The sequence below is a fragment of the Microchirus variegatus genome (assembly GCF_963457635.1).
Source record: "Microchirus variegatus genome assembly, chromosome: 9".
Lineage (NCBI taxonomy): Eukaryota > Metazoa > Chordata > Actinopteri > Pleuronectiformes > Soleidae > Microchirus > Microchirus variegatus.
The window spans coordinates 4,376,827-4,399,419 of record NC_139810.1 but is presented as its reverse complement, the minus strand read 5'-3'; the positions used below and the strand labels follow the sequence as shown (position 1 = coordinate 4,399,419).

The 22,593-nt window shown below is 38.6% G+C and overlaps 3 protein-coding genes across 3 annotated transcripts; 1 reads left to right on the top strand and 2 right to left on the bottom strand.

Annotated features, from left to right (window-relative positions):
- Positions 1 to 1,194: 1,194 nt before the first annotated feature.
- On the bottom strand, positions 1,195 to 5,865 carry LOC310931911 (14-3-3 protein beta/alpha-1). The gene is made up of 6 exons (XM_083895155.1): positions 5,789 to 5,865; positions 3,820 to 4,121; positions 3,600 to 3,723; positions 3,338 to 3,501; positions 3,122 to 3,217; positions 1,195 to 3,025 (listed from the first exon to the last, which is right to left on the bottom strand). Exons 2-6 carry the CDS (start codon positions 4,111 to 4,113, stop codon positions 2,969 to 2,971), a joined length of 735 nt encoding a protein of 244 aa, XP_083751281.1. The 5' UTR covers positions 4,114 to 4,121; positions 5,789 to 5,865; the 3' UTR covers positions 1,195 to 2,968.
- Positions 5,866 to 11,841: 5,976 nt separating this feature from the next.
- On the top strand, positions 11,842 to 14,704 carry ognb (osteoglycin, paralog b). Its single transcript, XM_083894462.1, has 6 exons — positions 11,842 to 12,003; positions 12,080 to 12,155; positions 13,036 to 13,200; positions 13,992 to 14,194; positions 14,292 to 14,384; positions 14,531 to 14,704. The coding sequence occupies exons 1-6, from the start codon at positions 11,905 to 11,907 to the stop codon at positions 14,699 to 14,701; spliced, it is 807 nt and encodes a 268-aa protein (XP_083750588.1). The 5' UTR covers positions 11,842 to 11,904; the 3' UTR covers positions 14,702 to 14,704.
- Positions 14,705 to 16,321: 1,617 nt separating this feature from the next.
- uqcc5 (ubiquinol-cytochrome c reductase complex assembly factor 5) lies at positions 16,322 to 20,817 on the bottom strand. Its single transcript, XM_083894463.1, has 2 exons — positions 20,619 to 20,817; positions 16,322 to 16,462 (listed from the first exon to the last, which is right to left on the bottom strand). The coding sequence occupies exons 1-2, from the start codon at positions 20,770 to 20,772 to the stop codon at positions 16,368 to 16,370; spliced, it is 249 nt and encodes an 82-aa protein (XP_083750589.1). The 5' UTR covers positions 20,773 to 20,817; the 3' UTR covers positions 16,322 to 16,367.
- Positions 20,818 to 22,593: the final 1,776 nt, after the last annotated feature.

The window sequence follows — 22,593 nt, the reverse complement described above, 5'->3', positions numbered from 1 at the left end:
TGAAATTAAATATTTAAAATATTAACCAAAAATCTACAAAATAGACATTTTCTCATTCTGATTGCTGTAGTAGTTGCCATTGGTAGACAGCTACTTTTCTACATGTAAAGTTTTGTTGACATCTACCATTATTGTGAAATGGTGTGAAATTCAATATTTAAAAAATTCACCAAAAATCAACAAAAATATATTTTCTCATTCCGATTGCTGTTGTAGTTGCCAATGGCAGACAGCTACTTACTACAGGTGACGTTTTGTTGACATCTGCCATTATTGTGAAATACTATGAAATTCAATATTTAAAAAATTTACCAAAAATCAACAAATAGACATTTTCTCATTCTGATTGCTGTAGTAGTTGCCAATGGTAGGCAGCTACTTACTACAGGTGAAATGTTGTTGTTAAATATATAATTTCATACTGTTTCACCATTATGGCACATATCAACAAAACTTCACCTGTAGTTAGTATCTGTCTATCATTTGTAATTACAACAGCAATCAGAATGAGAAAATGTCTATTTGTTGATTGAGAAAATGTCTTTCGAAAACGAATATCCAGCGAATATCAAACATCCTGCTAACTTATGCACGCTACAATAGCGAAATGTAAAGCCACACGTGACTTAAACAATAAAGATTTATAACTAATCTAATGAGGGCTAATTAAACAATTTTAACACATCAGTTAGCTTGTTGAGAGGGGGGAGGGAACACCAATGAGAGCTAGCCCAACTCGGTTCAATCTCAATCAACACGGTTAATATTTGCTCCAAGAGAAGCGGTTAAAACTTCACCAAGTGTGACGGTAAAACTTATTCGACGTTACTTACGGTTTTTAAATATCCGAGGCGTCGACGTTTGGAGTTTAACGCTGAGAGAACGTGTACTGTTTCCGCGTGGACGTAGGTTTCCCTCTAATTACGACCGTGGAACACCTGCGCCGCCAGTCCGCGCAGTCATTTCAATTAACTGCCGCGACGGGGCAGAGTGGTTGACGTAGCACTCCGCGACGGAATCTAGTTCTCAAGAAAACCACGGCTAACTAGTATGTATTAGGCCATTTCTTTAACGTCAATAAAACTGTTGTTCTTTTAAGCGATATTTACGAATGAAAATACTTGTTTAAGACAAAAGAAAAATGCAGCTACAACTTTCCCCATTACCTTAAACGAAACTTTATTTCACTGGTCTTTGACACTTTCCTATTTCTTACATGTAGAGTGAAACTAGAATGGTTTTTAAAGATACATAAACACAAAGCTAGAATAACACCAACCATTGTTTATCTCCACTTCTTCATTGCTTTTCAGTACTAATCTAAATTTTTCACAACCACGTGTGTGCACTGGGTAATAGACTGTTACAGAAGCAAATTTTTTAGCCATAAGACTTGTCAGTAAAAACAAAGCAAGTAGATACCTGATATACAGACAGGCTTCGTTCCACATTCACTAACTGCGTTTTCATCAAGCATAATAATAAACTGACATGACTTTTTTTTTATTATTTTTCTTTTTTAAACAGAAGATCCTTTCAAATCATTTGGAGCATTGTAAAGAGACTGTCAGCTATAATGTGGAATGGTGCCTTCAACTACAATACGTGGAATGTAGTGGTGATACATGGTATTGTGACACTGAGCTTCTTTCCCAAAACTGCACCTTCAAAATGTGAAACCTGATTTTTGAGGTGATCGTTCACACCGGCAACCGTACACACAGCAGAGTCATGCACCTGGGTTAAAAATAAAAAAAGGATGAGGTCAACATTTACCAGTTTTCAGTTTGTCTAGGCTAACTAATTTTCTTTTTGACATTTCTAAAAGCAACAAGCGGATGCTGCCACCTAATGAGAACCGAGGCTGGAAGAGAAAGCCAGGCACAACTTCTTTTTTTTTTCTTTCCTTTTTTTGGGATAAAACAACCGCTTTAAGAGGAATATTTTGCAAGCAGGATTGATACAGTGTGGTGAGACATTTTCAATTAACATCAATAAAAAGGGTTCTTTAGGTTTTACATACAGATGATAGTCAGTCTTGCAAAATACATGGAACCACATTAATGCACACAACTGTCATTGTATTAAAATCAAGCAGCACCTGAACAGTAAGTAAAACTACAACGACAATCAATAATTAGTTTAAAAAATAATAAAAAACACAAAAGGAGCACTGCTTTTTTTCTTCTTTTCTTTTTTTAGAAGCCTAATAATATGGAATGTCTTGCCTGAACAAATCTAACATGACCCTTGGAACTTTCAAACTGGGAATTTTGTGAATGTGATCAAGAAGCAATACACCAAGATGTCAGTGTCACAATACAGCCTGCCTCCTTTCTGTATGAGCACACAGCAGAATTGCAGTTAGCTGAATACGGGATTGTACGCGTGTCTTGGAAATTCAAACGTAAAAAACGTTTTTTTTTGTTTTTTTTGGGGTTGTGAAGCAAATGGACGCCTACCATCACAGTGTTTGGTGGAAATCAACTGCCAGTTCAATTACCAATACAATAAAACCTGTAAATATCATGAGGAATCACAAATAAGAAAAGTAACAAAAGAAAATAATAATAATGGGATGGGGGAAAAATGCACAACAAAGGAATTTGGAAGGACGTTTAAAATTCACAACACCCCTTCCCACCCCCCCAAGACCATACGCACAAACGTTCACGTCCTCTCACACTCAGTCACACTATACACAGGCTGACGCACTAAGCCGACAAACACAACAGCAACGTGGACTCACTAATCAATACGGCATGTTTCCACAAAGTGACTGAATCTGCTAACAACTGAAATTTACCCTGTCACCTCGCAGCGGACCGAGAGGATTAAACTACTTTGTCAGGAGCAATTCAGGCTGCTTGTCATACAGAAGTGGGAGGGGCTGATGGAGTGGAGGGGGATGTATATAAGCTGTCTGTGTTTAAGATAAAAGTGTGGGTGGATCAACAGTGCAATTCCATTAGTTCTCCCCGTCTCCGGTCTCTGGCTCATCTGCCTGGTTTTCTGATGTCCACAGCTGGGGACAGAAAAACACAACGCAGCGTTACGAATGGCAGTGAAAAAAACATCACACGTCAAAAAAAAAAAAAGGAACTACAGGTTTGAAACTCACAGTCAGGTTGTCCCTTAGTAGTTGCATGATCAGGGTGCTGTCTTTGTAGGAATCCTCATTCAAAGTGTCAAGTTCAGCGATGGCTTCGTCGAATGCCTGAAATTCACATGTCGGCGTTTGTTATAAAATATGTGCATTGTCGAGCAGCTAAATAAAGCCGAGTGTGCTCTTTCAATCGCTTAATACGGTAAACTCAGAAAAAAATTCAGGTCATACCGTCTTAGCCAAGCTGCAGGCCTTGTCCGGGTTGTTGAGGATTTCATAGTAGAAGACTGAGAAGTTGAGGGCCAGACCAAGCCTTATAGGGTGTGTTGGCTGCATCTCCCCCTTGCTAATTTCAAACGCTTCCTGGTAGGCCTTCTGGGAATTATCCACCGTATCTACATGAGGCAAAAGGTTAACAGAAGAAATTTGAGAGTGTTAACAATTCCAAATAAACGACAACAGCGACAATGACAAAGAAGATGTGTTCGCTTACCCTTCTTTGTGTCTCCAGATGCAACCTCAGACAGGTATCTATAATAGTCGCCTTTCATTTTCAGGTAGAACACCTTGCTCTCGGGAGCGAGTGCATTGGCGATGAGATAGTTGTCCAGTAGGTTCTGAAAACGGTCGTTTCGTTAATGATTTTCGTAAAGTAGTACAAAAGCACCGCCATCGACAGTGTTAAAATTTCTGGTTATAAAGGAAACCCTTACAAGCACATCATTGCAGATTTCCTGCAGCTCGGTTTCAATCTTCTCCCGGTATTCGCGTGCCATCTGCGTTTTTTTGTCATTGCCTTCGGCCTTCTGCTCAATGCTGGAGATGACGCGCCAGGATGAGCGGCGTGCCCCGACCACATTCTTGTAGGCCACCGAGAGAAGGTTGCGATCCTCGTTTGACAGATCTCCACTTTGCTCGGTCACCAACTTCATGGCCGCGGCCATGTCATCGTAGCGTTCGGCCTGCTCAGCAAGCTTGGCCTTCTGTACCAGGTCATTCTTGTCCATTTTCTAGACTGAGGGAGGGGAAAATAGAATATTGGAAGATTTTGTGAATATTCAAAAAGACAGCGATGGGTCATTCACAATGTTTTACCACATATTTTTTGATTCATTTGTGTTGATTATTTGAATACTGTTTGGTCCATGAAATGTCATAACATTTTGTAAATAATGTTTACAAATGTCTTTTGTCCTCAAACCAAAAGGAAAATATTGACATTCAAGCCGCTGAAAATTCAGAAAACTGTTTAATTTGGTAATCGATTAATCAGGTAATTGTTCCAGCCCTAATGTATTTATGTCTGATCTGATCTCTTATAGAAAATGTAATATTACTTTGTGCAAAACCACGAGATTCAATAAGGGATGTACTGCTTAAGAATGTTATAACATATTTACTGCAATGTAAACTGGAGCAATTCATATGTATTTACTTGATTTGCCAACACACTTTCAATCACTTCAATCATTTGATATAGCCTGTTACAGACACATTGCATTAATTGTACGTATAAACCACAACAACAAAAAATATAACTTAGTATTCTTGGTCTTTATACATTTCATCATGATGATATTTAACACGAGTTTAGATATTTCCCCCAAAAACCGTGCATCTCGCCTGCTCGCGATACAAACTGTACGTCAAACCACAATGGAAGACAAATCGATATTATGATCATTTTAATTGCACATTTTCAAGAATCGCCGCAGACGCATCACTCAATTGTGCAATTATTTTGCCCGAAATAAACGCGAAATGTTCATATCGTCCCATCCCTTGAGGGAGTGAAACACAGCGAACTGGGCCCACAGGCAAGTGGGTCAACCATTCGCATCACTTGCTAATGCTAGCTGCTAGCAAGATAATGTCCGCCAATCCTTTCCGTTTCATTATAAATTTGATTTGAATAAGAGTCCATTTGATTCGTCTTACACGTTTTAGATTTATTCGTCCAACGTTGACTACTGGCTCTTCCACCGTTCATTCAACCGACCCTTTGCGGCAACAGACGAAGCCTTCCCGGGTCGGTTTGTAATGCCCTCCCCCGATGCTAGGGTGACATTTCTCTCGCCGATGTGAGCATTCGTTCACCGAATAACGACGGATATAAGCGGTGGCTGGCTTTGCCTCATTTACACGTCAGCAACCAAACTGGATGAGATCATGTTTTAGAGGCAAAATTGTCCCGTTGTTCACACAATAGCGCACAGCGAAGCGGCTACAGGCTATGTAGCTACTGTCGTCTTATGTATGGTTATCGCTACATAACGGTTCTAACATAGGCCAGCGAAGAGCTACGGCGGCCTTTCAGCGTAAAAACGCACGTTTGGGGTACAGGCCTGCTACGTTAGTCGATCCTATGATACCCACAAGAAAGGGAATATTATATTTTGGAGTGTGCATTTTGCATTTAGTTCATTTATAGCAGCTGTGTCGCGGCCCACCCAGCCTGCCGAGCCCGACAGAACAAAGTGTCATGGAATCCTACCGTCGGATACCTAGCTCGCTCGCTAGCCAGCTAGCTAGCCTTTCACTAGTTAGCCTGCTCCGCGAACATGATAGCTTCTCAACGGGATCCCAGCGGACACGGTGCAACGGGCGTTTCGAAATTCAAACACGAATGGAGTATCTGGTGTTATAACGCGCTTTTCGTGACCGCGGGGCGACCATACTCACAATATGGGTGACTTTTAGTCCTGCTTTTATCGCTCTCTCTCTGGACGATTGAGCCTCCGTCCTCCGTTAGGTCAGCGTATCGCTCAGGGCAGTACCACTTCCGTTACACTGGCACTTCTGTTTCCTCTTCTCTCACCGCACACATCTGCCTCACCTAACGCAGGAACTATTCACACGCTAAATAACAGCTTTGAGCAAAAGAAACGCCGTTATCGTTATCGTTGTTATGTGCTATATTTATTTTAACGGGGATTTTTTTTTTAAGGACACGTAATGTAAACTACCATGTTCACAATGGTATCTATCAGTCTCTGCACTGCAGCAGCACAGAAGAGGAAATGGTGTACGCTAGCATTTTCATTTAATTTGCGTATCTCAAACGGCAATTTCTTCATGTATTCTTCAATTAAAAAAAAAAAAATATATATACACATGTATTTATATATATATGTATATACGTATATACGTACATACAGTGCCTTGTGAAAGTATCCGGCCCCTTTGAACTTTTCAAACTTTTGCCACATTTGAGGCTTCAAACATAAAGATATAAAATTGAAATTTTTTGTCAAGAATCAACAACAAGTGGGACACAATCGTGAAGTGGAACCAAATTCATTGGATAATTTAAACTTTTTTAACAAATAAAAAACTGAAAAATGGGGCGTGCAATATTATTTGTCCCCCTTGCGTTAATACTTTGTAGCGCCACCTTTTGCTGCAATTACAGCTGCAAGTCGCTTGGGATATGTCTCTATCAGTTTTGCACATCGAGAGACTGGAATTCTTGCCCATTCTTCCTTGCAAAACAGCTCGAGCTCAGTGAGGTTGGATGGAGAGCGTTTGTGAACAGCAGTCTTCAGCTCTTTCCACAGATTCTCGATTGGATTCAGGTCTGGACTTTGACTGGGCCATTCTAACACCTGGATATGTTTATTTGTGAACCATTCCATTGTAGATTTGGCTTTATGTTTAGGATCATTGTCCTGTTGGAAGATAAATCTCCGTCCAAGTCTCAGGTCTTTTGCAGACTCCAACAGGTTTTCTTCCAGAATGGTCCTGTATTTGGCTCCATCCATCTTCCCATCAATTTTAACCATCTTCCCTGTCCCTGCTGAAGAAAAGCAGGCCCAAACCATGATGCTGCCGCCACCATGTTTGACAGTGGGGATGGTGTGTTCAGGGTGATGAGCTGTGTTGCTTTTACGCCAAACATATCGTTTTGCATTGTGGCCAAAAAGTTCAATTTTGGTTTCATCTGACCAGAGCAGCTTCTTCCACATGTTTGGTGTGTCTCCCAGGTGGCTTGTGGCAAACATTAAACGAGACTTTTTATGGATTTCTTTGAGAAATGGCTTCCTTCTTGCCACTCTTCCATAAAGGCCAGATTTGTGCAGTGTACGACTGATTGTTGTCCTATGGACAGACTCTCCCACCTCAGCTGTAGATCTCTGCAGTTCATCCAGAGTGATCATGGGCCTCTTGGCTGCATCTCTGATCAGTCTTCTCCTTGTTCGAGATGAAAGTTTGGAGGGACGGCCGGGTCTTGGTAGATTTGCAGTGGTCTGATACTCCTTCCTTCTAAATATGATTGCTTGCACAGTGCTCCTTGCAATGTTTAAAGCTTGGGAAATCTTTTTGTATCCAAATCCAGCTTTAAACTTCTCCACAACAGTATCTCTGACCTGCCTGGTGTGTTCCTTGGTCTTCATGAGGCTCTCTGCGCTTTAAACAGAATCCTGAGACTATCACAGAGCAGCTGCATTTATACAGAGACCTGATTACACACAGGTGGATTCTATTTATCATCATCAGTCATTTAGGACAACATTGGATCATTCAGAGATCCTTACTGAACTTCTGGAGTGAGTTTGCTGCACTGAAAGTAAAGGGGCCGAATAATATTGCACGCCCCACTTTTCAGTTTTTTATTTGTTAAAAAAGTATAAATTATCCAATGAATTTGGTTCCAATTCACGATTGTGTCCCACTTGTTGTTGATTCTTGACAAAAAATTTCAATTTTATAACTTTATGTTTGAAGCCTCAAATGTGGCAAAAGGTTGAAAAGTTCAAGGGGGCCGGATACTTTCACAAGGCACTGTATATACATACATATATAATATGGTCCTACATACACATACATATGTATATACATATATAATATACGCATACATACATATCATATTATGTACATATTATGTATTATGTACATATATACGTACATATACACGCATACATACATATATACACATGTATATACATACATATACAATATAGACATATGTAAACATACATATATAATATACACATACATATTCACACATTTACACGCATACATACATACATGTGCATATATACGTACATATATACACACATACAAACATATATACACATGTATGTACATACATATATAATATACACATATGTAAACATACATATATAATATACACATACATATTCACATATTTACACGCATACATACATATATGTGTACATATGTATGTGTATATATGTACACATATATGTACATATATACACATACATATATGTGCACACATATATAAATATATAGATACATATATACATGCACACATACATACATATGTACACATACATACATATGTATACACATACATGTACCTATATACACATACATATATGTGCACACATATGCATACCTATATAAATATATACGTACATATATACATGCACACATACATACATATGTGCACATACATACATATGTATACACATACATGTACATATATACATACATATATGTGCACATATATGCCCTACATATAAATATATATGTACATATACATGCATACACATACGATTGTGATTTGCTTTGTTATTTTTTAAGTCAATCTTAAATTGGACATCCGTGTTGTAATAAAGAGTAAAACAGGGTTGAATTGAGGATATCATTGATCATAACTGACGCAGCAGAGAGTACAGTGTAAACCGTGGGTCAGAAATGCTGCATACTATAGAATTGTATCATTTCAAAATAGTGATTTTCATATGAAAAGGGTTCATCGTTCTGGCCTCTATGCTTGTACCTCTGTCACAAACGAGTCCCTCGTCCGTGCCTGTATACAGCAATCTGAAAATCCTGTTACTCTGCTTCAACATTATCAAAACACTGGTCAATATACAGCAAATAACTGGGACAATCAGACTGGGCCGATTGTGTGTTGACTTCATATATGGCAAGGTCAAAAGGTCAACGTTTGTAGCTTTTGTTTTGCACAAGGACAAGGACACAGTGTCTTTGTATACGAACAGATCTGGAAACAGTTAACGTGAGTGCTCCACATCATGTCACTAAAGTGCATCACAGAGTTTTTTGGGATTGTAAACCACAGTCATCATTTTGTTCTTGGAGGTTGGAGAAGAACCCATTTTCCTACATATATATATACACATATACATATACAACTATCTTTGTTACTCGTTACTACCAAATATAATCAGAAGAAGAAGAGTTGGTAATGGTCTGAATTCATATTATATTGTGCTTTTCACATCAAACAAGTGACTTTAAATCATTTTCTGGTAATTGCAGGTAATCTGGATAAAACGGCAGATTAACTACATTATTTACCAATGTAGGGCCTTGAAGGCATCACGTATAATGAGATAAAAACAGATAAACTCAAGCAGCCTTACATCGGTGACAAGCGAGAAAAAAAAGAGGCACTTTTGCTCCAAACAGGACTTAAAGCACTCAAGAACTTTGCTACTCAATCTTTTTATAATCAATCAACAAAACCCACATGATTCATCACTTCAGCAGCACATTGAAACGGCTGAGTAGAGATTCACTGCTTCTTATTTGGATGCAAAATAACCGTAATGGTCTGCGGTGGTGGAGCTAATGTGTTTTCCAAGTAAGATGTTGATTCACGTCCAATTGAAGGGTGGGGGGGGGAGGGGGAGGGGGGCACTTGTGCTAATTGAACTAACAGAGCGGCTTCATATGGTGAAAGAGGTTCTGTTTAAATAAACTTTCTCTTCAGCTGTGAAAGTGGAAAAATGCTCGACATGTCACGTGTATTCTTGAAAGTAAACTCAGAAATAAGAAATAACAAATGTGTTATGAAGTTATGTAAACGTGAGTTCAACGATTGCTCATTTAATGAATAAGTCAATTGTTCGCCATTAGTTCAGAATCAGAATTCTGACTTTAAACCTCTGAATTCTGACTTTAAAACTCTGAATTCTGACTTAAAACTCAAAATTCTGACTTGAAAACTCAGAATACTGTATTCTTGAAAATAATCTCAAAAATAACAAATGTGTTATGAAGTTATGTAAAGTGAGTTCAACGCCTGCTTTGGCAGCAGCTCATTTAATTAATAAGTAAATTGTTCGCCATCAGTCCAGAATCAGAATTCTGAATTTAAACCTCTGAATTCTGACTTTAAAACTCAGACTTCTGACTTAAAACTGAAAATGCTGACTTAAAACTCTGAATTCTGACTTTAAACCTCTGAATTCTTACTTTAAAACTCAGACTTCTGACTTAAAATTAGAAATTCTGACTTTAAAACTCTGAATTCTGACTTTAAAACTGTGAATTCTGACTTTAAAACTCAGACTTCTGACTTAAAACTCAAAATTCTGACTTTAAAACTGTGAATTCTGACTTTAAAACTTAGAATTCTAACATAAAACTCAAAATTCTGACTTTAAAACTCTGAATTCTGTATTCTTGAAAATAAACTCAAGACTAACAAACGTGTTGTGAAAACTCAGAATTCTGACTTTAAAACTCTTAATTCCAAACTCTGAATTCTGACTTTAAAACTCTGAATTCTGTATTCTTGAAAATAAACTCGACTAACAAATGTGTTGTGAAAACTTTAAAACTCTGAATTCTGACTTACAACTCAAAATTTTAACTTAAAACTCTGAATTCTGTATTCTTGAAAATAAACTCAAGACTAACAAACGTGTTGTGAAAACTCTGAATTCTGACTTTAAAACTCAGACTTCTGAATTCTGACTTTAAAACTCTGACTTTAAAACTCTGAATTCTGACTTTAAAACTCAGACTTCTGACTTAAAACTCAAAATTCTGACTTTAAAACTCTGAATTCTGACTTTAAAACTGTGAATTCTTACTTTAAAACTCAGAATTCTAATGTAAAACTCAAAATTCTGACTTTAAAACTCTGAATTCTGTATTCTTGAAAATAAACTCAAGACTAACAAACGTGTTGTCAAAACTCTGAATTCTGACTTTAAAACTCTGAATTCCAAACTCTGAATTCTGACTTTAAAACTCTGAATTCTGTATTCTTGAAAATAAACTCGACTAACAAAATGTGTTGTGAAAACTCTGAATTCTGACTTTAAAACTCTGAATTCTTACTTTAAAACTGACTTTCAAACTCTGAATTCAAAACTCTGAATTGTGACTTTCAAACTCTGAATTCAAAACTCTGAATTGTGACTTCAAAACTCTGAATTCAAAACTCTGAATTGTGACTTTCAAACTCTGAATTCAAAACTCTGAATTGTGACTTTCAAACTCTGAATTCAAAACTCTGAATTGTGACTTTCAAACTCTGAATTCTGTATTCTTGAAAATGAACTCAGAACTAGCAAGCGTGTTGTGAGGTTTTCGGGCTAATTCAAAATAGTTTTCTTTCTCCAGTGTAGTTCAGTGCTTGCTTTGGCAGCAGCTCATTTAATGAATAAGTCAATTGTTCGCCATCAGTTACAGGAACCTGAGACCACTCTGTTTTTCCAGTAAAACATTCTTTTATGGGTCAAAGTAAAAAAAAAAAAAAAAAAAAAAGAATGTTGAGAGCAACATTCCTTAAATTCACTTATTAAAATCAATATTTAAAACCACACGCGTTCCACACGTTCTCCTCCATGTGTAAATACACACTGAAGTGTTTGTTAATAACAACAATAATAACTGATGATACGAGAGAGTGGTGATGAGCCTGAGAGGAGGACAGCATGTATTGAGTTAAAGTCTGTTCCTCAGCAGTAAACTGGCAGCTGAATAAAAACTGGACGGAAAAATTTCCCCTGCTCACTTTTAACTCAGATCCCAGTCTCGCAGACGTCTCCCTCTTTCTCCAACACACCATGATACAATTAAGGGCTTTCATTTGCACATGTGTGGTGCTCCTGTGGACGCTCTGCTCTGCAGCCAAGGTCGAATACACGGAGGCAAGAAAGCACAAGGTAATTATTCACGATACGGTTATTCACCATAGAACAGTCTTTGATGAGGATGAGATGTTCGTGTTGTTCTTTGCAGAGAGAAGTCGTAAACCAGGCGGACGACGGCTTCCAACGAGACACAGACTCTGACCCGGCGTCTCCAGCAAACGTCGGTAAGGTTTTCTTTGAAAGATACTTGATAGTTTTCAACAGAGCAGATTATGCAACAGTCGTCAGGGCATCCTTCCACATTTTTGTGAATGTACTTACACTACACTGAATTATGACTTTAAAACTCACACTTCTGACTTTAAAACTCACAATTCTGACTTTAAAACTCACAATTCTGACTTTAAAACTCACAATTCTGACTTATTCTGACTTTTAAACTGAGAATTCTGACTTTTAAACTGAGAATTCTGACTTTTAAACTGAGAATTCTGACTTTATTCTCAGAATTCTGACTTTAAACCCCAGAATTCTGACTTATTCTGACTTTAAAACTGAGAATTCTGACTTTAAACTAATCATTTTGACTTTTAAACTGAGAATTCTGACTTTATTCTCAGAATTCTAACTTTAAACTGAGAATTCTGACTTATTCTGACTTTTAAACTGAGAATTCTGACTTTTAAACTGAGAACTCTGACTTATTCTGACTATTCTCAGAATTCTGACTTTAAACCCAGAATTCCAACTTATTCTGACTTTAAAACGGAGAATTCTGACTTTAAACTCAGAATTCTGACTTTAAAATTTAGAATTCTGACTTTAAAATAGAGAATTCTGACTTTAAAATGGAGAATTCTGACTTTAAACTCAGAATTGACTGGCATTATTCCCAGAATTATGACTTTTAAACTCAGAATTATGACTTTTAAACTCAGAATTCTGGGTTTTGAAGTCAGAATTCCGGATTATGTAAGAACACAGGGCCCAGATCAAGTGTCTCCAGTCACACTGCCGTGACCAATCGATTCAGAAAGTACCGCGAGTGGCTGAAAAAAAAAAAAAAAAAAAAAAGTCAAATGAAGAGTGATTTGTTTTCCACAGAGTTGCCCACATGTCTGCTGTGCGTCTGCCTGACTGGATCCGTCTACTGTGAGGAGGTTTCCCCTGAAATGTCATCAGTTCCAGCGCTGCCCAAGGAAACGGCGTACCTCTACGCTCGCTTCAACAAAATCACAAGAATACGCAATAAAGACTTTGCAGATATGGGTAAATAAATAAAAGTCGACCACATGTTAAACAAAAACGTTTATAACACTTTATAATACACGACTGAGCATTAGTTAAGCGTTAATAAATAAACGTTTGATGGAGGTGGATACTGATTGGCTGCTCGAGTACAGTACAGCAGCTATTTGATCTCAGCTGATGGGACGAGTATAACATTTATACTAATACTAATGAGTATTCATGAGTTATAAATGATGAAGTCAATATTTATTCATGCTTAACTGACCGGAAACAGGAAAATAATATTTGAGTTTAAAGTGAGAATTCTGACTTTATGCTCAGAATTTAGAATTCTGACTTTATTCTCAGAATTCAGAATTCAAGCTTTATTCTCAGAATTCAGACTTTATTCTCAGAATTTAGAATTCTGACTTTATTCTCAGAATTTAGACTTTATTCTCAGAATTTAGAATTCAGACTTTATTCTCAGAATTCAGAATTCTGACTTTATTCTCAGAATTCTGACTTTAAAGCTCAGAATTCAGAATTCTGACTTTAAAACTCAAAATTCTAACTCAAAATTCTGACTTTATTCTCAGAATTCTGACTTTAAAACTCACATTCAGAATTATGACTTTATTCTCAGAATTCTGACTTTAAAACTCAAATCTCCAACTCAGAATTCTGACGTTAACTCAGAATACTGACTTAAAAGTATTTTCCCCTGAGTGGCCATAATCCTAACTAACTCCTTAACTAATGCTAAAAGTGCGTACTTATTCCAAAGTGTTCCCAATAAATAAAACTCTGCCTCTTTTCCTCTTCTTCAGCCACGTTAAGGAGAATCGACCTGACCGGGAATCTCATCACCGAGATCGACGACGGCGCCTTTTCCAAACTTCCTAATCTGGAGGAGCTGACGCTCGCCGATAACAGACTGACCAAACTCCCGATGCTTCCCAACGGCCTGGTCACGTTCAACGCCAACTTCAACAGGCTTAAAACGCAGGGTGTGAAGGCAAACGCTTTCAAAGTAAGTGATTTTCTTTTTTTTTTCTTTTTTTTACTTTGCTGAATCCTGCGCTGCCGATGTGTGTTTGAGGACAGTGGGCCCTTTTATGTCGTCGCAGAAACTCACCGCACTGGCTTATCTTTACCTGGGAAACAACGAGCTGACGGCGGTGCCGTACCTTCCAGAGTCTCTGCACGTCGCGCACCTGCACGTAAGTTCAACTGTAAATCACCGGTGTCCCGGCAGAGACGCTCTGTGGAAGCCATTAGACGATTTTTTTTTACTGCCCGCGCAGGGAGCCAGCAGCAGTTAATGTGACCAATCCAATTTTGTGTCCTTGACCCGATCCTCCTGCAGAACAACAAGATCTCCACAATAACAGACGAGACGTTCTGCAAAGGCAACAACAGCTACTACATCCGCAGCAACATGGACCAGGTGAGAATGGACGGGAACCCGGTGAAGCTGTCGCAGCACCCCAACAGCTTCGTCTGTCTGCAGACGCTTCCTGTGGGATGGTACAACTGAGAGATCACGACGGCATCCTTTAGACTGACGTTCGTAAAAACCTAGGGCTGGATGTTCTGTGTTAACTAAAGGGTGCAAAAAAAAGAGGGAAAAAAATACCATTTAGTTTTCAACTTATCTTTTATATATTTAAATCTAACAGTACAGTTCAACACAGTGAGGCCGAGATGGAAAATAAAAACATAAAAAGATCCAGTGTGTAACATTTAGGAGGCAGAAATGAAGAATATATCACATGCAACATCACTTTGTCAAACAGGAAGTACCGAATAACCTTTTTAATAGTGCTGGGTATGTTAACAATGTTAACGCTAATGCATGTTAATGTTAACGCACGACAGGTTTCCATCACGACTGACCACAAAAAGACGCGTGTGACGTCATGTTTACGTGCCATGGCGCCGGATTCCAAGCACCGTTTTGCAGTTAGCTCCATTAGCGGCGTTAGCTCCTTTAGCGCCGGTTAGCGCGCCTACAGTCGAACTGGTACATACTTGTACCGACTTTAACCAAACTTGGTACACTTGTTGCTCTCATGATTCCAAAACACATTTCCAATGTACTTCCATTAGCTCCGCCCACCCAGAAATAAGCTATTTTGGAAAAACAAAAAATGGCTAGTCTACACATTTGAACAAACTGGTCCTAGCACGTTTGAGCGAGCCAGTGACACGAGCATAAATATGCTTGTTATCAAATGATCACATCATCATAATTAGGGAACCCATTTGTAGCCCCAGGGCTCTATAGCGCCCCCAGAAGTCAGGTCATGGTCAGAAAAAATTGTCAGATCAGGACGAAATTTGGTGAGTTTGCCAGGCTTACTCCAAAGTTTCTGGAGGAATTTCTGGGGAATTTTTGAAACGAGATAAATTGGCCAAAATTTCATTAAAAGTTAAAATTTATTGTGTCTAAGTCGCACATAGTTGTTTGGATTTTAACCAAACTTGGTACACTTGTTGCTCTCATGATTCCTAACAAATTTCCAATGTACTTTGATTAGCTCCGCCCACTCAGAAGTCAGCCATTTTGGAAAAACAAAAATGGCTAGTCTACATCTAGTCCACTTTTTGAAAGCTTTAACGTAAACAGAACTTTTCTAGTACGTGAAGGCCACCGTAGTTCCCCGATGCAAAAGGAGGGGTGAGCAAAGGAGTCCATTATCTGTCACTAATTCTTACACACTGGACCTTTAAGAGGCGGCGCTTGTGTGTTTTTTTTTTTTTTTATGTCGTTTTATTGTTTCCCGTTTGTTTTATCTGCGAGACAAATGTTGTACAAAAACACCGTCAAGATGTAGACGAATACAAAGGCTCTTTATGTATTTCCATGAGTAACAAATACAGCTGAGACTGGTTTTACTTGGCATTTTTTTAAAAAACATATTGGACTTGCCGTCAAAGCAAAGGTTATTGAGAACATATGAGGCGTTTTTGACGCGACCTTTGTTTCCATCTCACACAAAGTCATATTATAGCTGCTGAGTTTTTAAACCAAAGGCCATATAAACAATAAAAACCTGCATGTTGGAAGAGAGTTCTCCTGTGATAATGTTGTTGTTGTTGTTGTTGAACCAGCGACATGCTCTTTAGATTATGAGGCCAGAGTCTGTGATTTGTCCTTCTTTGTGGAAACGTGTGGCGTCCACATCGAATTGGACAGCTGTTCACTTGGCTGCAGGCTCGTCCGGAACGACCACGGGTCCATCTGCTATCCTGTGCTGGTACTCCCGCTCGGACTTCTTCCTCCGGTACACGTCATCTGGGGAAAGAGGCGGAAAAATGATACGCCCAGATCAGATGAGAGGCAGATAACACAGACAGTGACTAAAGAGACATCATTTTGGTTTGGGGTTGAAAGAAAAACTGCTGACACGTGCATAAATATGCTTAGTATCAAATGATCATATCATCATAATTAGGGCCCGAAATCAAACGTGCGAAGAGCCTATTGATCCTGTTGAGATTATTATTTTTCTCCGATGTTGCGCTCGTTTTTGAGGACGTTATCGTGCTTAAAACTCTTGAAATTTGGCACGGAGGTCAAGTCAGTGAAAAATGCGATAGTGGAATAGGGCACGAACCCCAGGGCTCTATGGCGCCCCCTGAGGTCAGGTCATGGTCAGAAAAAAGTCGTCAAAATTTGTTGAGTGTGGCGGGCTTACTCCGAAGTTTCTATTTTTCTAAGTCGCACATAGTTGTTTCGATTTTAACCAAACTTGGTACACTTGTTGCTCTCATGATTCCAAACAAATTTCCAATGTACTTCCATTAGCTCCGCCCACCCAGAAGTCAGCTATTTTGGAAAAACAAAAATGGGTTGTCTACGCATTTGAACAAACTCGTCCAAGCACATTTAACATCATAATTAGGGCCCGAGCACAAATGTGGTGAAAATTGTGAAAAATGCAATATTGGAAAAGGGCACAAACCCGCTCGTAGCCGCAGGGCTCTATAGCGCCCCCAGAAGTCAGGTCATGGTCAGAAAAAAGTCGTCAAATCGGGATGAAATTTGGTAAGTTTGTCAGGCCTACTCCGAAGTTTCTTGAGGAATTTTTGACGTGTGGCCGGAATTGCATTAAATGCTACATTTCAGATATTTTCTATCGCGTCTAAGTCGCACATACTTGTTCCAAACTACTTTTAACCAAACTTGGTACACTTGTTGCTCTCATGATTCCAAACAAATGTCCAATGAACTTCAATTAGCTCCGCCCACCCAGAAGTCAGCCATTTTGGAGAAACAAAAATGGCTGGTCAAACTTGATAGAGGAATTTTTTTTTAAATATAATTGTTCTAATTCTTTTTGGAATAGTACATTTAAAATGACTACCGTGTGTAAAAATCCGTGCGAAACAAAGATGTTTTCTTCTGTCCGTAGAATATGATGTGAAGGTCAGGACAAAATTCAATTTAAAAATTGTATTTTTGTATGCATTTGGGATTTTGAATAAACATTGGGCAACTTGCAAGTAAGCTATATTGCAATTCTATTGTAATTTTGATCAATTGTCCAGCTGTATTTGACACATACATTTTAATTGTTATCAAAAAACGCATAAATGTTCATTTGTAAATGCAGTGCACTACAGGAAGCACTGGGGGCAGCACTGCTTGTGAGAATTCCAATATCATAAAAATTCACTGATGAAAATTAGCTCTTTTTGCAACCAGTGCAGTCGCCCCCTGGTGGCTATTCACAATACTTCAATTTTCTTTTTTAAAAATAGGCAACTCTGTCTGATTTTTTAATATACCGTCCTTAATTAGAACATATGAAAGATGGTGCAACCAAAAGAAAAAAACATATTGACCTCCGCCAGGTGTTTGTTTGTTTGTCGGTCTGTCTGTTAGCAACATAACTCCAAAAGTCGCGGACGGATTTGGATGAAATCTTCAGCAAATGTCCACATATGACCAGGAACAAGTGATCCGTAGACACCATCACTATTTTTATCGCTATTTTGTGGGGGGCTGAGCTGCCTTGGTGTACGTCTGTGCTCTCCGAGTGCTTTTCTAGCATTTCTTGAGCCATTTTGTACAACAGAGCCGTTTTTCCACAGCAACAGTTTGGGTTTGTTTAAACAGGAGCAGAACCAGTGTAATTAAAACCCCCTCATGTTTGTCGCTAAGTTCCAAGCTTACTTGACATTTAATGGCGCGAAGCCACCGTTAGTGGAATGTTCACCTGTCACCGGTGCTTTTCGTCATCTGACAAAATCCACGAAAACGCTTTGTAGCAGCACTCTGAAACTGAGCAGGCTGTCATTATTTAAGCCATGTGTTGTTTTCAATGTCACGCATCAAAAACTGAGGACTTTTATAAACAATCAACGACGCGCAGAACATGGAGAGAGGAGGAAAATATTCTCAGAGTACAACTGGATAAAAATGTGCAGGGTTGCTGTTTTGGGCTTCGATCCTTGGTTTCTTCAGAAGTGGCACGTTTGAGCACATCTGGAAAAATGGAATATGGCTTCAATGAGAGCAGAAAAACACAGTCTTTAGAGTCCTGTGAGTGGAACAGTTGTATATCTACTCTGTACAGGTATGACACCTGATAACATGTTCAACAATTAACTGCAATGTAATATTAGAATGTCATTTGTTAAGTATCATCTAGTTCAAATGTCAAAATTCCTTACTGTTTTAAGTTATTTAAGTTCTCATTTTGGACTCGGGGACAAAGCAGTTTTCCCCATGTAATGATTTATTAATTCAAAGTTTAAGAATATGAGTATTATATGTACTGTATATCACCTCTTCAATTCAAGACTATATGAATATTTCATTGTCATAAAAAAAAGTCATTCGGACACATAACAGTTTTAAGTACTTTGAGGAAAAATGGAGAACGAGATAAACAGATGGACTGATAAATCAATTTCAAACCTGAATGAAAAATCGTGAAATTTCCCATGAAGGTTTTTTATGGTTGAGGAGGTGGAAAAGCTGGCACATCACATCATCGAATAAAGGATGATGTGAAGAAATCTAAAACGACTGAACCATCACTCAAACTTGTACATTTCTCTGCACTGGAACAGATGGTGGAAATGGCAGAAGAGACGAGGTGTGTGTGCGTGTGTGTGAGTGTGTGTGTGTGTGTGTTCATAGAATCGAATGTCGTCCAAAATTTGAAAAAAAAAAATCCAAAATGTGACAAAAAAGTATTGCACATATTATTCTGAAAAATTACAAGTGTCCGAATACTTCTGTCCATATATCGCGTCTCAGGCTAGCCATTGTTCGCTCTGCGATAACAATGCTCTGCGTGGTATTTTGCACACACAAACAGTCGAGTGCGTTTACAGCCACGTTAAAAGTCACATTTCGGTTTTTCGTAACCCATTAGTCCGACTGAAATCGAGCTCGTCTTAGTCAGACTACGGCCTTAGCTCGATTAAACTGTGCATGTAAACGTACCGATTGTAGCAACGTTTGTCAATCGTCACTATTTACTGTGAAATAAATACAACAGAAGTGCCATTGACACAGTAAAAGTAGCAGTGTTTGGGGGTAGCCATCTTGGAATCCCATGAGTTGGAAATCTGAGTTCAGGACGCATTCCTTACCCAGGAACCTCAGAATTTCTGAGTTATGGGTACAAATGGTGAGTTTTGTTTATATACACGATATACACTACCGTTCAAAAGTTTGGGGTCACTTAGAAATGTCCTTATTTTTTGAAGGTTTTTTTTTTTTTTCAATGAATATAACATTAAATAAATCAGGAATACACTCTATACATTGTTAATGTGGTAAACGACTATTCTAGCTGCAAACGTCTGGTTTTTAATGGAACTCAGAATTCAACTTGCACTAAAGCTGCAACTAGCACTAAATGTGTTTGCAGTATCAGACCTTATTTGGTGGTTGAAAACCCTGGATTTAAGCATTTCCTTGTTATTGATGTTTCAATTTCACAATAACGACATCACTAATAACATACTCAAGGGCGGCGTTTTAAGATTTTCCCAAACAAATAGCACTTAGAGCTAAAACAATGGCAGTTCCATTAGGATTAAAGGCTGCTATGATACAAAACTTTTGTGGCTTCTCCCTAACGAGGCCAGTGTGGTGTGGACATATAAATACATACAAGGCTATGGGTGGGGGGGTCATTAGGTGCCCAGGAATAAGTGTTTGCCCCAGAGATTGATCCGCCCATGGCAGTAGACTCAATGTACTGTAATGTACACAGCAGCAGTACACACACTGTATTACTGCAACTGCGTGTACCTTTAACGTCTATATGTGTACTTAAACATTAATAAACAGGTGAGGTCAGGTGAGTTTGGCTCCAGCTGATAAGAAGAAGAGACAGTGGACGGGTACTAGCTGAAGCTAACAGGCTAACAACAACAACATCACGACAGCTGGACAATTCAACGTTTCACCGTCGTTGTTTACTCACAGAAAGTCTCTTTTCCGATCCTCACGTTGATCATGATCCACTCCATGACTCCCCCGATGCAAAAGAAGACGGGAAGGAACCTGTACGTCCCGAGTGTACGTTTACCCGGGACAAGGTTCAGGATATAGCTAATGTTTTTACTGCGTCGAATCATTCTTGCTAACACACACCGACAAACACATGTGTTTAACCTTAACAGTGTGGGTCTCCAACTTGTCCTTTACCAATGTTACGAGAGGGGCTGACGTGCCGGGCGTGCTCGTTTAGTTCTGTGGCATAAAGCAAATGGGCGGTGCAAGCCAGAAAACAGAGACGAACCTTTGGCGTCTCAGCAGCGGAAAACAAAACAAACGCACCCAGGAAGAGTCGCGATGTTGCGTTCAAGTGCTATCGTTTGCGGATCGACGGCATATTTGACAATGTTATGTGCATATAAATCCAAAGTCAGTGCCATTTTGTCCGTGATGTAGCGAATTAATTAGCGAAGTGCTACCGTTTGTGACTTCGGCGGTTTCACTTTGTTTGTCTCCACGGTTGGCGTGGTTCGCATCGGTAACTACCTTCACGAGGGAACGAGGGGCATTGTTTTTCCAACTCTGCCGACAGTCTGTGAACGCAGCACCAGGATTTAACAGGATTTACTTTGTTGTGTGATTACATTGATTTTTAGATAGATTTTTGTTTCATCATTCAAGGTCTCAAGTTGTTTTGTTCTTACAACTTTGATCCACAAGCAGTGAAACATTTGCATTTTATTGTGTATGAAAGCTGTTTTTCGCAGGTATTTTTTTATACATTTCTTTTATATCACAAGTTAAATGATAATACCGTTGCACACAGCACTGCATTGCCCCCAACATTTTTAGCACTGATGCTATACCATTACTTAGTCTGACACAGGACTGTGAAACTACCTCACAGAAGTGACATTTCAACAGGTTAGTGCTATTTGCACCACGGTTTTCCCTGTTGTGCCATGCAATTTGGCTGTTTTGTTCAATAAAACTTGTTGCCAGACCAAAAGAAATACTGTACATGTAAAGTATAAATGTGCAACCAGGCTTTACAAAACACAATGAAACCTTGACTGACCAGAACACAAATGTATTTATTTTGAATCAAACGACCAAACACATCTATCACAGACTTGAAATGTACCAGTTTGACATCACACAGCACAGCGCACACAGAAAATACATTTACGTACACGAGACAGACACATGCAACAACTACAGGTGGTCAGACACTGTACCGTACCCTTAATAAAAGCTAAAAGACTACGTTTAAAACCTACTGTAAAACTCTCCATTAAGAAACTGGCCTAAAGATAATAATTTTTATTATGTAAAAAAACTTTTATCGTTTTCTTTTCGACAAACCTGTTCACATCACATATTTACAGACAGGGTTTTTTAAAAAATGCAGTCGTTCGAACCACATTGAATTAAAAATGTTGACATTAAAAATGATGTACGCACTTTCTTGCATCAATGAGGCACAGTATGATTTCCCTAAATTAAAAAGAAATACAATTTTTACAGCTTTATTCAAAGGCTTTGTTTCGTAACCTCAATAATGCGTTGTATAAAGAAAGCGACACAGATTATAAAAAATATTTTACAATGAGCGAATAAAACAATAACTTACATTTTTACTGTTTCTTCACCTTTTAGTTTTGTGTACTGTAACATATTGCTGTAAATTAGCGTCGTAACAATATGACAAAAAAGGATAACACCGCGGTGAAAAAGTCCACGGTACGATAATTATTGTACGGAGGCGTATTGCTGCCACACATACAAAAATAGTGGGGTGCTCTGTATTACGGTATAACGAGAAACTATCACTTTATTTCGAGATGAGATGTTTTGACGTTATAACAAGAAAACATCTCATCTCGAGATAACGTGATAGTTTCTCGTTATACCGTAATAGTTTCTCGAAATAACGTGATAGTTTGTCTTTATAACGTAAT

Coding starts and splice junctions, on each gene's coding strand:
- LOC310931911 (XM_083895155.1), bottom strand. CDS start 4,113: ATGGACAAGAATGACCTGGTACAGAAGGCCAAGCTTGCTGAGCAGGCC. Junction 3,724..3,819: donor AAATCTGCAATGATGTGCTT/GTAAGGGTTTCC, acceptor GACCGTTTTCAG/AACCTACTGGACAACTATCT. Junction 3,026..3,121: donor TACTAAGGGACAACCTGACT/GTGAGTTTCAAA, acceptor TTCTGTCCCCAG/CTGTGGACATCAGAAAACCA.
- uqcc5 (XM_083894463.1), bottom strand. CDS start 20,772: ATGATTCGACGCAGTAAAAACATTAGCTATATCCTGAACCTTGTCCCG. Junction 16,463..20,618: donor GATCGGAAAAGAGACTTTCT/GTGAGTAAACAA, acceptor CTCTTTCCCCAG/ATGACGTGTACCGGAGGAAG.
- ognb (XM_083894462.1), top strand. CDS start 11,905: ATGATACAATTAAGGGCTTTCATTTGCACATGTGTGGTGCTCCTGTGG. Junction 12,004..12,079: donor CGGAGGCAAGAAAGCACAAG/GTAATTATTCAC, acceptor TGTTCTTTGCAG/AGAGAAGTCGTAAACCAGGC. Junction 14,195..14,291: donor TGAAGGCAAACGCTTTCAAA/GTAAGTGATTTT, acceptor ATGTCGTCGCAG/AAACTCACCGCACTGGCTTA.